Consider the following 15,313-nt stretch of genomic DNA (forward strand, 5'->3'; position numbering starts at 1 on the left):
ATATTTTTTAAAAATCTTTTGGAACATATCACTGACCTAGCAATAAAGCAAGACATACTAGAGACCCAGAGAGGTAAACAGAGTGCTGAAGCTGGATCTTATCTTGAGGAAATTTTCCAAACCCAGCAAACTTCTGTTTCCATGGTCTTGAGGGGAAGGGTGCAGAAGACAAATTTCAAGGCCCAGCCAAGGTGGGAATTCTAACAGGAGACCCTCTCCTCTCATAAAACAAGAACCACAAAAGGATAAATTTCATTGAAAAGGCAAGCCAGAGACAATAACTCTCAGTGGTTGCAAGTAAAATAGACCAACTCAAACATTTTCTCTGTGTGGAAGAAAAAATAATCTTCATTGAGAATTCATACCATGGGCTGACCTCACTTACAGTTTAAAGCATATTAAATAAAGATGAAGAGAAAATTAATAATCTGAAAGAAATGTCTCAAAATATGATCCAAAAATACATCATAAAGAGGCAAGGAAATGGAAAATATAAAAGAGAGGTTAAGAGACAAGAAGGTCAAAATGAGAAGGTCTAGCATACACCTAATCAGAGTTTTCTATAAAGAACAGAGGGGATAAGAGAGATAATACTTGAAGAGATAATGGGTGATAATTTTTCAGAAATGATGCAAGATATCAATCCACAGATTCAAGAACCTTGAGCAGGAAAAATAAAAAAACTGAAGAGACCCAAAGAAAAGAGAAGATTTTAAAAGCAGTCAGGGAGAAAAGACAGATTACCTTCAAAAGAAGAATATTCAGAATTATAGCTGACTCCTCAAAAACAGCAAAGTCAGTGATGTTATCTTCAGTTTGCTAAGTGAAAATACCCTATGTGAATGAGGGCAAAATAAAAGACTAAGTTCACTTAGTAAAAGTAAAAATAAATTTTTAACTAATCTAAGATAAGTAAAAACTGTTTGCTACCAAAAACTAAAAGAAGGGTATACTAGGCAAAAGGAAAGTAACCCCAGCTGGAAGGACTGAGATATAACAAGGACTTAAAAGAAGAAAGAGAAAAAATTAGGAGTAAATCTAAATTAATATTAAACACATACAACAATGTTAATATCTTGTGGAAATTTTTTTAAGATAAGAATAAAATAGATGACGCTAATAGTGTATAAGTTACAAATCAGACAACTGATGTTAAAGCATTCTAACGTTCTCAATTATTTAAGATAAGAGTAAGTATATTTGTTAACTTTAGATTTTGATCATTTACATATGCAAGCTAAAATGTTCAAAGTAATAACAAAAAAAAATGGAAATAGAGGATATAATTTCCAATCTAGCAAATGGTAAAAATACAAGAAAAAAATTAACCTAAAAGAATATAAGAATGGTGAAAAGTGAAACAGAGAAAAAAGCAGATAATAATCCAAATATATATGTCATTACAATAGATAGAAAAGACTAAATCCCTTGGTTGAGAAATGAAGATTGTCTGACCATTTTTAAAAATTAACTATATGCTGATTACTGGAGAGTCCCCCTAAAACAGAAGAGTATACAAATATAAAACGCAAAAGGATAGAAAGAAGATATATAAGGCAAATAACAACAACAAAAAAAGCTGATATATTTCTATTCGTATTGGATAACTGAAAATTTTACTAGAGCTAGAGAGAGTCTACATAATGATAAAAGTTTCAATTCATCAGGGTGATATAATATTTCTGAACATGTGTGTGTCTAGAACTAAATTTCAAAATATATAAAGCAAAATATGACAGACTAGAAGAAGAAATAAATTCCATACCCATTCCATATTGGATGACTTAAATGCATCTTTCTAATTAATTGATAGAACAACAGCATCAATTGATCACTTGCACCTAACAACTGCAAATCAAAAACTTCATGGAAATTTTCACACACATTGACCACATACTGGGACTTAAAATAAGGCTCAACAACGATGTCTTATACTAAGCAGTACAACCTCATTAAGTTGGCCACTGGGAAGGACTGGCCACATGTAGGTAAGCTTATTCCAGAGAGGATTTTCAACTCTGGAATGTTTCCACTGGCCTGGCTTACCAGTCCCTTCATGTTTTATGGCCCACCTAAAACAAAATAAAAGACAAAAAGGAATTTAGCAAGGTTAAATATCACTTTAAAATATTCATTGAGTACTTCTTATTAGGTAGGCAAAAACTCAGTTTGAATTAAAAACCCAAATCTGATAATTTACTGTGTACAAGAGACATAAATAAAAGTAATTTTTAATGAAAGAATACATTTTTAAAAATTGGGATAATAGACAGTGGAATTTGAGGCAGAAGGCAAAGTAGAATAACAGTCAATTTATAATAACAATGACATAAATAATACTAACAGAAAAAAAATCAAGCAAAACTTTTTAGACATTCAAAGAGAAACCAACATATATATAATCCCTGTGGGAGACGTCATTACATCACCAACAGATTATGAACTACTTGGTAAATTTTTAAAAATTTTTATTGGAGTATAGTTGATTTACAATGTTGTGTTAGTTTCAGGTGTACAGCAAAGTGAAGCAGTTATACATATACCCACTCTTTTTTAGATTCTTTTCCCATATAGACCATTTCAGAGTATTGAGTAGAGTTCCCTGTGCTATACCGTAGGTCCTTATTAGTTATTTTTTTTACATATAGTAGTGTGTACATGTCAATGTCCCAATCTCCCAATTAATCCCCCCTTCCCCGCTTACCCCCTTGTACCGCTTATATGAGGAATCTAAAAAGCTGGTACAAATGAACTTATTTACAAAACAGAAATAGAGTCACAGATGTAGGTAACTTTTTTTAAGTAACAAGTAAGGACATAAAATACTTGACTGCTAAAACTAGTAAATGGAAGTATGACCATTTACTTATAGACATTTTAGTCTGTTAACAGAAAATGTGTCTTTCTCAATAATTCTTGAAACATTGTAATATTTCCACACACTAACAAATTAAACTTCAATACAGTTTTAAAATAAAAATTGAACAAGTTACACTTTGAGACAAATGACACAAAATTAGATATAAATGAAAGTTTAAATTTCACAATTTCAACCACAAGACAATATTAAAAATACATTCTCTCTCCCAAAATACTATTATACCAGACAAGGGGAAAAAAATGACATGATCAGTACCTATTTAGCAAGCAATGAAAATAATAATCATGAAAACTTAAAGAATACATTTAGAATTACATTGAAAGATAAATTTATAATGTTAAATGCTTATTTATTAAGAGTTAAACAGAGAAGGGAAATTAATAAAGCATTCAACTCAATAATTTATTTTAAATATATCTCATGGAAAACAGATGGAAGTAGTAAAGATTCAAATATAAATAAAGAATTAGAAAATATTTAGACTATTAGTAGAACGTTTAAAGAAATGTTTTTGAAATGAAATGTAAAATAGCAAATCTCATGCAAATAAACTTAGACTAAAAAATATACAAGCCAAATAGAAAAATCAAACAAAATATTTTGCATAGAGAAGATTAAAAGAGTATATTATGCATGTATATGTTAATAAATGCACAACTTTCGAAGAAATAATTTTTGAAAACCCTTAAAGATTTGAAATAGAAAGTATGCTCTTGCTCATATAAGTTCACAGGACATGGAACAGATCATTTTCGTACTATATAAAACATTCTAAACCATAAAGATATAGAAACTAGCTAATTCATTCCATGAATGGGAGATAAGCTTCATAATAAAGTCAGTCACTGGTAATTTAAGAAGTAAATCAACAATCTTACTTAAAATCAAAGATGTGAAATTCCTAAATCAATCTTAGCCAATAAAATTTAACATTATGGAAAGAGAATAATCACTATAGCTAAGTAATAGTCATCCTAGAAATGAAATGATGGACATTTATTAATATAATAAATCACTGATTAATGAATAAGAATAGAGAAGCAGCCCATCACCCATAATTTTCCGGCACACGTGATGGTCATCTGAGCCTAAAAGTTTTCTGAGCTTGCTCAGCCTCATCAGAACCATTTGCAATATCCAACCCTCTGTACAAGGGCCCAGGTGTCCCAAAAGCTTGCTGGAAGTTCTTGGGGCCTGGATATTGTGGGGTGGTGGCAGGAGAGACTTGCTCTTTACCAACCTAGAACCTGACCTCCTGCTACCGTAGAGCTGTTCATGCTCCGATCTAAGGCCAACACTTCTGCTTGTTGGCTAGATCCTTATCCTCTCTCATCTAGGACTTTGTTCCCACCCTGAACTATTAATTTTCCTGCCTTTCTGGTCATTCCATCTGCATAATGTCTGAAAGCTTGATATCTTAAAAAAAAAAAAGAACTTTCCCTATACCCCACTGTCCACCTCCAGCTGTTGCTTTATTTCTTTGTGTTCCCTTACAGCAAATTCCGTAAAAGACTCATCTCCTCTTCTTCTCCTCCCTTTTTTCTCTTAAACCAATTCCAACCAGATTTTTTAGAGATCTCAGAAACTCCAGTGAAAATGCCCCATCAGGGTTTTAACATCACTAAAGCCAAAGGTCATCTCTCAAGACATAACTGAACTAACATCAGGGTCTAACATGATCATTCCCTCCTTTTAAAAACACTTTCTTGATTTGACTTGACTTCATTTGACTTCCATGAAACTACCTTCTCCTGCTTTCCTCCCATTAGTAGCCAAAATTGTTAGTCTCCTCTTGTGTGCCACAGGGTGGGAACTATAGCCTATGAAAAATCCAGGGCCTGCCACATCAATAGAGTTTTTAGATGTCCACTGGTCTGATGCGTGTAGGGCGATTACCATAAGGTAAAGGACAGGTTATTGATGAAAAGAGTCATCCTTCTGAATGAGATGCCTATGTAACTTCACCCCATCAGGGTGTCTTTAAAAGGAGCTGGTCAAGTTCAACATAACACTGTTAATAAACATTCACATACAGCAAAGGCCATTGGACTGCAGAGTTCCAGCACAGTGTGAGCTTTTATGTAAAAGCAATAGACCTCTTAATATGATGTTTTATAAATGAAAAACTGACAGACTCTTAACTATAATGGCACTAGCAGGCCCAGCTATAATGACTGTACACGTGCATAACATAAATTAGAACTTTACAGCATCATTAAGGACTTTGGAATCTTAATTCCTGAAAGTCAGCACTAGGTGGAGACAATGATTCGTGCAATGCTTTCAGGCAGCCTTTTTCTTGCCCCTCTGAGAACTTATTTTTATTTAATATTTTCCATTCGTTTCTTCAGTATGAAAGAAGGTGTTCTTAAATAATTGTCATTTATAATAGAAACACTATATAAAACAAAACATCTCATGTTTTGAAAAGACTTACTTGAACACACACATATATACACACATGCTACAAGGTAGCGAAATAAGTTTCAAAGGCAAGTTTGTTTATTTAAAACAGTATCTTTATTAACCCTGCCTTTCCATTAAAGGTAAAATTCTATTTATGATATTTCATGAGTATCTACCTTCATGGACAGAAGTATGACCAAAGTTAAAATATCTTCCTGGATTTACATAAACCTAAAAGATAAAAATCTTAGAGGATCATTCCTCAGCATTTCAGTTGACAGATATCTCTTCCATCAAAAACTAAGTCCAGAATTGATCATATCAATTTAGTCTGATTAATGGAGCCATTAATCAGAATGCTCTATTCAATTAATCTTATAAAGGAATGGGAAACAAAAACACTTTAGATAATGTTTTCAGAGTCTAGTGCCTTTGACAGAACTTCAGCATTGTGACAGGCTCTGAGACATCATGCAGGACTGTATGCACTGTGAAAGAAAAGTATTATTTTGCACTCTTGGAAATCAATAGTAATATAAAAAGAAACCTAAATGTGTCCCAGTTGAAGAGAAATAGTCTTTTTTCATATTCCATCAGGACACAATTACATTGTTTCCAACAATGTAATGAACATAGCAATAAAATATGATACAATATATAATTTGGATCTGATACAGTAAATTATAAATACTATGGCAAATTCCAACTTAAATCAGCAGTCTCTAATAAACATGCATGTAAAAATGACCAGATGCACATCCTACAACTGTCAAAGAAACTCTAACTCTTTGCTTTACACCAGGACCTGTTTATTTATTTAACTGGTCATTTTTCAGTTTTTAAGTTTATCTAAGCTGCAAGATTAGGCCACTTAGAATTCATCTATAATTAATTTAAAATTGCATGGCTCCTCAGAAATAGTGAAAACACATTATTCATACAAAACAGTTATATGTTGCATACATGGATCTTGATGGAAATCAGTTTATAAGGCTAACATTGGGTGCCCCATCTCTGAAAAAAGAAAACGATAGGAGAAAGAAATGGGCAGATTGCAAAAATGGTAAGAATAGTAGAATAACTACCTATTTTGATGGGATTTAGTAATAGCCCAACACATTTTCATAGATTTGCACTATTTTGAAGTTTCTAAGAGTCTAGTCCTCTAGAGAGAGAAGAAATTATTTGAAATCAGGAACTACATATACAAGCTCATCTTAAACATTGTATAAGGGTTAAAAGATTAGATACATAACTAGAAATCTGAATCCATCCGTTATCACTCTCTAGGCTTTTACTAGTATCATTGTATCAATATTTTAGGCTACATTAATCTTTCAATTTAGGCTGAATATTAAAGCTAAATTTAATAGTTTAAGAAAATAATTATTTTAAGATTTAAATTTTAAATAACTTTAATAGAAACAAGGCACTGAAGACTGCAGTGTTTTTAATTTACAAGCCAAAATTTACAAAGATCAAGTAATTTCTGCATATTAAACATTATTCTACTTTTTTCCTAGAATATCTTGTAGAAACTAATATATACACAGGGAATTTGTTCTTCTGTTTAATATATTCCCATTTGCTCCATCTCTTCACATTATTTTGATAACTAGGAAAGTACTTAAAACAGAGAATGAATTTTAATGGTAGCTAAAGGCTAAGAGGGGAACTCAGTGATCATGTTTCCATCTTGCATAACTGGGAATTTTTAAGAATGAGAAATAGTTCCAACAATTATGCTGAAAAGAATACTTATTTCATAACAATTTCCATAATTGTATATTATATTCTATCCATTGAAAATCATCAATTAAGACTTAACACAATTCAATTTTTTAAAACATCAATTATGAAATACAGTGGAAACCTATAGTACATTAATGGTAATTGCCAGGAGTATGTATGTATTTAGTCTAGAAAAATAAAGGGATATACAGATGGATCTAAAGTCACACCTGACATCTCTTGCCGGTTTTTTTTTTTTCAAACAAAAGTCTTTGAGGGCTTCCCTGGTGGCACAGTGGTTGAGAGTCTGCCTGCCGATGCAGGGGACATGGGTTTGTGCCCCGGTCCGGGAAGGTCCCGCATGCCATGGAGCGGCTGGGCCCGTGAGCCATGGCCGCTGAGCCTGCACGTCCGGAGCCTGAAAAAGTCTTTGACCTGCTCTATTTTGTTTGGTTTTTCTAGTTGGTTGAGCTTTCTGGTTATTTAGATTCTGGATACATAGACGTAATCTATATTCAGCACTAAAAACCTATCATTATCTCCCATAGTCAGGGAGTTTTATACTTGTGTAAAAGCAAAGCTCTCTTTGCAAGTACAGTAAAATCTCGGTTTGTAAACAAAAAAAACCATTTTTCCTTCAAATACTTGCTTATGGTGGGATCCGATGTGGTCTTTGAGTTCTTGAATCTGTTTAATTAATCACCTATCTGGGCCTGATAGCTTAGCTTTGGTATCTGAGGTCTTTGGGGTATCCACTACCTGAAGTTTCTGTATCAATTTTTATGCAAATAAAACAAATTAATAGCTGTCTATTGAGTGCCTGCTCTCTCTCCCCTGCACTACGCTAGGCACTACAGACAATGCAAAAGAAGTTAGAGAGGGCTTTTGCCTTCAAGAAAATTACAGCGTTTTAGGAAGAAGCAAAAATTACATACCTGGAAAGTTTTTGACAACAATACAAGACAGTATGTAATGGGAAAAAAAATGGCACTTTCAATAAGACTTATAGTAGGTAGATCTAATGGAAAGAAAATAATATGAGCTCCATATTACAGAAAGAAACTGTTGGGGTGGGAGAAGAATCCTTGAAAAGGATGCATGAATTCTGTATACATGGAGAATAAAGAGTTTGGGATAATGAGAGGGAAGAAGAAAGATGCCATTTCAAGATATGGAAAAAGGATACAATCTTTTGGTGTTACATAATAGCTCCAATGTATATGATTTTTAAAGACACAGAGTTCTAGCTAGAAGAGAGTTGATTTATGTCTATAGCTTTTCACTTCCCAGTCTGTTATATCTAGCCAACTCCTTTGCTTAAAGCAAAGTGCTTCACCATTTAAGGCTCTTGATTGCCTCTATTTATTCATATCAGGAGGGAGCAGTTGTCCCCCAGATCAATTCTCCCTTCTTTCAGTAATAATAGATTTTTTTTATATGGGCACATGGCTACCCAGCTAAAGACACGATTTCCTTGCATTTAGGTTTAGCCATGCATCAAAGTTCCAGCCAAAAGAGCTGTGAGTGGTTATGGTGTGCTTCACTCATAGACTTCACCTTTCAAACAACTGGACATGTGTGCCCCTGGTCGCTTTTCTCCATCCCACTGGCTGAGATGGCAAGAGCTGAAACAGCCACTTTAGACCCTTAGGTAGAAACCCCATGATAAGAATAAGAGCCACCTACCAGCTCCTAGCACCTCCTATCTATAAACCATCATGCAGAGAGAAATGAGCTTCTGTATAAGCCTAAAAGTTTTGGAGTATCTGTCAGAGCAGCTTAGCCTACATGCTTTCTAGTATAATCCTGGTCATTTCCATGGCTCCAGTCTTTTACTTTTTCCTGTGCTTCCTCTGAACCTTTTACTGCTTTCTCTGCTATTTACCTCTGAGGAACTTTTCATGGGTTGCTGCCACCATTGATGGCTCATCTCTTTCCTAATTCTCATTGCTGCTTTCATCAATTCCTGTCCTGTCTTTTCCTTTCTTTGATGTTCACCCACTGGTCTGTCCAATGGTCACTTTCTCTGACTCCTTTAAGAAATGCTCTTAGAGACAGTGACTGATAGCTCTTCAGAAATATTGGCATTAAAAAGATAGACCCCACTTGCCTGATCTAAGGTGGTGCTGTGTGGGTTCCCAGGGAATCATGGGATGGACTTTAGTTAACACTGTATCACTATTCAGGAATGGTCCAAAGATATTGGCAGTCATGAGAAAGTGAGTGGTAACTTTTTATAAGTATTTCCTCTTCAGGAGTATTTTCCCAAACAGATTTTAAGGTCTTTGGAGTGCCAACTGTGAGTCACATTTTAGTTCTGCATCAAACAAAGATCCCAGAAAACAGATGAGAAAAAAGACGAACAGGCAACTGAGAGGGAAAGAACAAAGGAGAGGCTCCAAAAGAAAAGGACAAGAGCAGTCATCTAAAGAAAAGAAGTGATGAGGTATAAGAGCACTGGAAAAATAATAAATATTAATAGGAAGTCCACAAAGTTCATCAAGTAACAGTAAGGATCTTTTGCCTAAAGTTGGTCCTTGGAAGGTCCATCCAACACATTTTCAACATTTATGCTGTTGGGTGCCAGGGATCCAAGGAACTGAGACAGTTTCTACCCATGAGGAGTCCCAGTTTGGTGAGAAAATGGACGAGTGAAACAAATACCAGTGACATAGGTGACGGGGGCTCATGGGGATTATACAAGGTACTGCAGAGAACTGAACAGAGAGTCACTGATTCTTCTTGTGGGGGCAAGGGGGGTCAACATGGAAGAGATGGGAAGTTGATTTCCCAAAACTCAGGCAGGAGTCTGGTCCTTAGGACATGCTCTGTCCACTTAATAAAGGAATGAATGAATGAGCTAATCTGGACTATATTTAAAATCTACTTAGTGAATCTGGGTTCTCAATTCCCCATCAATTGATACCAAAATTCTTGAATTCTTAACTCTGAAGTGAGAGAAGATAAGTAACACGCAAGACTCCTCTTACACGTAAGTAAAGTAAGAGATCGTTTGCATAATATGATTTGGTAGATAATAGAATGGCCCTCTACTCAAAATTATGTCTCAAAACAAGGTCCTGAAATTCCATCATTACCAATTAATTTCTTTATGACCAAATAAATATTTCGTTGTTTGGCCAAGACCATTGCAAGATTTGCAAAACAAAGTGTCAGTACATTACGATCTGTGGTAGGCTGTAAAATGGCCCTTCAAAAGATACCCATGTTGGGCTTCCCTGGTGGCGCAGTGGTTGAGAGTCCGCCTGCCGATGCAGCGGATGCGGGTTTGTGCCCCGGTCCGGGAGGATCCCACATGCCACGGAGCGGCTGGGCCCGTGAGCCATGGCCGCTGAGCCTGCGCGTCCAGAGCCTGTGCTCTGCAACGGGAGAGGCCACAACAGTGCGAGGCCCGCGTACCACACACACACACAAAAAGATATCCATGTCTTCATCCCTGGAACATATGAATGTTACTCTATAAGGCAAAAACAGTCTTTGCAGATGTGATTAAGTGAAGGATCTTGACACAAGGAGATTATCCTGAATTAACTGAGTAGGTGTAAGCATGTGTCATTATAAAAGAGAGGCAGGGGGAAATCTGACCCTACAGAAGAGAAGACGATGTGACCAGGGAAGCAGAGACTGGAGTGATGAGGCTACAAACCAAGTAATGACAGCAGCCACCAGATGATTCTTTTCTTGGATCTGAAAAGAATTTGTGGGCTACTTTGTTTAACCTATCATTTCTCAGTGACGGAAATGAGGTCCAGTAAGACTTACTCGGCTGGTTATAGGAAGGGCTTGTAGTAAACTTAGATCCCTACGTCTCAGTGAATCACACAGTCCCTATGGGAAAGCATACCTTTAGACATAAAGAGCCTTGACCGTTCAGAAAGTAACCTAGTCTATGCAGTAATTCTAACAATTCAGTTCAAGTATTACTGTCATAAAGGAGGTACACAGTAAGTGTTTGTTGAGTGAACTGTTAAAATCAGGATGTAAGATGGCCCTCCTTCTGTTCTTTCACAGAAAAAGTGAGTTTTCTCTGAGAGACCAGAAGCAACAGTGACTTCCCATAGTCTCTGAACCTTTCGAAAAATGGTTTTCTATATTTTTCTTCTAATGCAGTGCATTATATAGAAGAAACTTTTAATAAAGACACATGTGAACAATTCTACATTTGTCACAGTATGATACTGCGAGCAGCATAAAATTCAGTGTATGATAAATGGTGTCTATTTCTACTAGACTGTAAATTTCATGGGGATTTTGTCTGTTTTGTTAATGGTGCATCCCCAGTGCCTAGATCAGCAACTAGCACAGAGTTTGCACTGAATATACAGTTGTAGAATGTAGTACCAACCGCAGACCTGGGCAACAAGTGGTCCTACCCTGGACCACAGTTTTTTCCCTCCCCTGTTTCACTCAGTGGGCGAGGAGTGCATAGCACCAAGGCAAGGTGTCCAGCTGGAGTTCATGTGCCTCTTCTCCACTTCCAGACAGTTTTCTGAGACCTCAGGATTCCCTGACCAAACAGCCCCAAACTTGCTTTCAGGGACTGGAGCAGCCTCCACCCAAATTCTATCCTGATTGTAAACCTCCTGCTGGCATGCAGGTCCTAGTATTGAAAGGTGGCCAAGGGACTGCACTGCTTGGGGTGGAACAGATATTGGACACGGGAGCTGGTGTGGCTACCTACACATTTTGGATGCCATTTAGTGTTAGATATAGCTGGGGCTGCGAACAGACGATGAGTAGGCTGTGGGCAGGGAGTCTCTATTTTATCATGGGATAAAAGGATTGCTTTTATCCCAAACCTGAAAATTTAAGAGGAGGCTTGATTGAATAAATGGATGGATGGATGGATGGATGGATGGATGGATGGATGGATGGATGGGTAGATGCATCAATAATTGCATGGATGGGTAAATGAATGAAAATAATGCCTCAACATGAACAAATGAACTATACCAGGGAGAGAGAAATGAATGGGGGCACGTGAACTTTCCCAGAGACTCAAGTCTGTCAAATTGGACAAGGATCTCTTTTAGTGCCTTTAAGGATTCATCTCAACAGTAACAATATTGTTCAGAAAAACAGTGACTGTTCATGTCTCATGATCTTAAAGTGACCAAAAAGGTTCTCTAATTTTAGTCGAATGATGACATAAATTGTAACTTTTTAAGATAAAGTTTTCAACCGGATAAAATTTTTAAATGTGTTACTTGACATATTTTGATATCAAAATAGATTCAAGCTTCAATTATAAAAAGAAAGTTCTAAAGTCACAAAAATAAAGCACTTTCTCTTGCCAAGACTCCACCTGGCAGCAGATCTGGCACCTAGATGTGCTCACCAGGCATTTGTCAGCAGAGCAATGTCATTGAGAGCAAGCAGTCTGATGCCAGACCCCTGGGATTAAATCTTGGCTTCACCTCTGACTAGCTGGGTGACCTCGGCCCTGTCACTCTTGGGATAACAAGATACCTACTTCAGAGAGCTGTTATAAAGATTAAACACATCATTATCTATAAAGGAACAGAACAGTGTCCGGCCCATGGTCAGCACTCTGGAAAGGCTGGCTTCCAGAGTTAAATGCTATGTTACTGTTAAATGACATAAATGGTACGTGACCCACAGTGTTAGCTATTCTCACTATATGACAAATTATATTTAATCTCTAAAACAGGAATGGTCTCTAAATGTTGGTCAATTTAAATTTTAAAGGCTATTCTCTAAGCTAACTACAAAGCAACTCTGGTAATAACAGTAGATTTCAACCATCTCAAAATATTTTTTTTGTGTTGCCACAATCGACTTTGGTTAATGTAACATTAATTCAATGGAAGTTTTTAAATCAGCAGGTGGAAAGACTATGTTTTAACTTTGTCTTCCCTGGCTAATGAAGATGTGTTCAACGTTACAATCACTTAAATCTATGCTAAAGTTATAGAATAATAAGAAAGAACCTCATATCCACCTGTGCTAGAAAGCTGTAGGTAAACTGTACACTGAGACCACCAAAGCAGCACCAAGGAGAGCTACCCAGAAACAAAGATAAATGGATTGTATAAACTGTAAAACTATTAATAATAATAATGATGGTGCCTTCTACCCATCTTTTGGAGTGAAAATGACACCACTTATACCTCTTTTTATTTAAGAAAATTTTAAGGTTTTATTATTTTCCTTAGAATAGCTAAATATAAATTCAAATATGCACATAAATTACATGCGTGAAAAGTCATGCATGTTAATGGTGCACTAGAGGCAGTCCAAAGAATTTCTGTTTGGGGGAATCTCACAAATAGTTTCTATTTCCCCCATTATTAGTATTGCTGTTATTTTTCTTAAAGCATCTTTTTTTAAGAATACACTTCATGACTTCTTCAATGTTGCCACTGAACGAAAACCTTCAAATTTTAACATTACAACTTTAACAGGATCTGGGAAGATATTATCAGAAGTGTCAGCAGCACCATGAAATTAACACACAATACCCACCAAACTTCATAATATTACCTCCTTTTTCCCACAAATCAGACTGATTTGATAGATAAGCATTTGTTTGAAAATTAATAGCAACATTCTTTTGTTTCATTTTATGTAGCTTTAAAGACCTAAGGAGACTTAGGAATTAATTGCAGGCTTCTAATAAACACAATGATGTAATGATGTATTTAATATTACTGTTTTTTGTTTGATTCCAAATAAATTGCAGATTTTTTTCTGGGTGTGATACTAAAACAATTACCATTTTGCAAAAAGGATAATTAATCTGCAATTTTTTCACATTAGATCATATATCTCTAAAGCGTGCCCACGGATTTGATAGTCTTCAGCTGCTGTGTATTTATTTTTCATTTTTTCTACTGATTTTTTCTACTGCCCCATCAGTGCTGACATTTAAATGAGTGAGTATTCAACACAAATGTGATCATTTGTACAGCATCCAACGCGGCCCCATACTGAGATGATTGCTTCTGGGAGCCATCCACGGGTTCTCAAATAGGGGGGAAAAGCCAGGCAAAATTTTATCAATTTACATTTTTCTGTGATTAATTTTTATGCAAATAAGGGCCCGACCGTGCTCCCATCTCACCTGAATCATCCGGATCATCAAAGACAAATTGAGCATCACTTATTTAAAAAATAGGCTTTAAACTACTCTACAGCTGTGTTGAAAGATGCTAAGAGCAGGGCATGAACTTCTCTAATATAATAGGAATAGATAAGAAAATGTCTTTTATGTGCATTTTGTACACAATGCCATAAACATGAACTTAACAAAATAAAAAATTGCCTTTGCTTTGAATATTCTCTGGTCTTTGTAATATTCAGCAATGGGAATGAGAGCATATGAAACAATATTTTCCCAATTTCTGAATGCATAATCAGAAGTATTTCCCATTAAGCAAAATATACTGACCATTACATGTCTTTGCCAACTTTCTATTGCTTCTGGATGAAAGTGTCTAATAAATAGATTAAATATGAAGGGGAAACAGAATGTCACAGAATTAAAAGACAAATCTTAGTTTGTGATGGGGGTTCATATCATCAGTATTATGTTGCATAAAATTGACATAGCACTTTCAGGTCTATACGATCTATTTCTAAATTCACCAAACTTCCACTAAAATAATAGAATTATTTAGTTTGCATTTGGGTCTCATTAAAAATTATAAAAATCGTATTGGATTTTTTCAAATAATAACATTCTCCAGATTTATGAACTACAAATAAAGATGTTTTCCATGCTACCTGGAATCAAGTTAACAGTGTGATTCATAAATACAGTCACAGCTTACAAATGCCACCTCAGCAGTAACTAAGTTCAATTTGCTATTTTGTAGCAAAAGCTATACTTTCTCACATGGTATCTTTTAAAAGTGTGCTTAGAGTTTTTTATATATGACTCAGTAATCAAAATCTTCCCAGATGTCTCTTTTTCTCTCACTCACAGAAATAATCTCCAGAGCAGAAATAAATTGTGGACAATTCTCCGAGAATGGAAACAGACCACAGGGGGTCAAAATCTGGTTATCTGAATGGGCGATATAATCGAAGGTTCAGCTAAGCTAAGGGAATTTCAACATAAACAATGCTCTTATTTCCAAGAACGAATTCTCCTTTATATACAATAGTGGAGGAATGCCAGTCCTTACCTTACTGCTGTGAGAAAAGTGCCACAAAGGAACAAGATTAGAATCTTAAAAGCTGTCCTGGGGAGCTAAATTACTGTGCAGCGTACAGGTGAGGAGGTAAAAGGAGCAAAAATAAATGGAGTTT

General features: G+C 35.7%; 1 protein-coding gene across 1 annotated transcript in view; it reads right to left on the bottom strand.

Moving 5' to 3' along the window:
- The window catches only part of DCDC1 (doublecortin domain containing 1), a 465,581-nt gene that overhangs the window by 93,587 nt on the left and 356,681 nt on the right, over positions 1 to 15,313 (bottom strand). Inside the window, 1 exon segment of the mRNA XM_060019694.1 lies at positions 1,949 to 2,072. Coding sequence (XP_059875677.1) covers positions 1,949 to 2,072 — 124 coding nt within the window.

The sequence above is a fragment of the Delphinus delphis genome, chromosome 8, assembly GCF_949987515.2.
Source record: "Delphinus delphis chromosome 8, mDelDel1.2, whole genome shotgun sequence".
In the NCBI taxonomy this organism is placed as follows: Eukaryota; Metazoa; Chordata; class Mammalia; order Artiodactyla; family Delphinidae; genus Delphinus; species Delphinus delphis.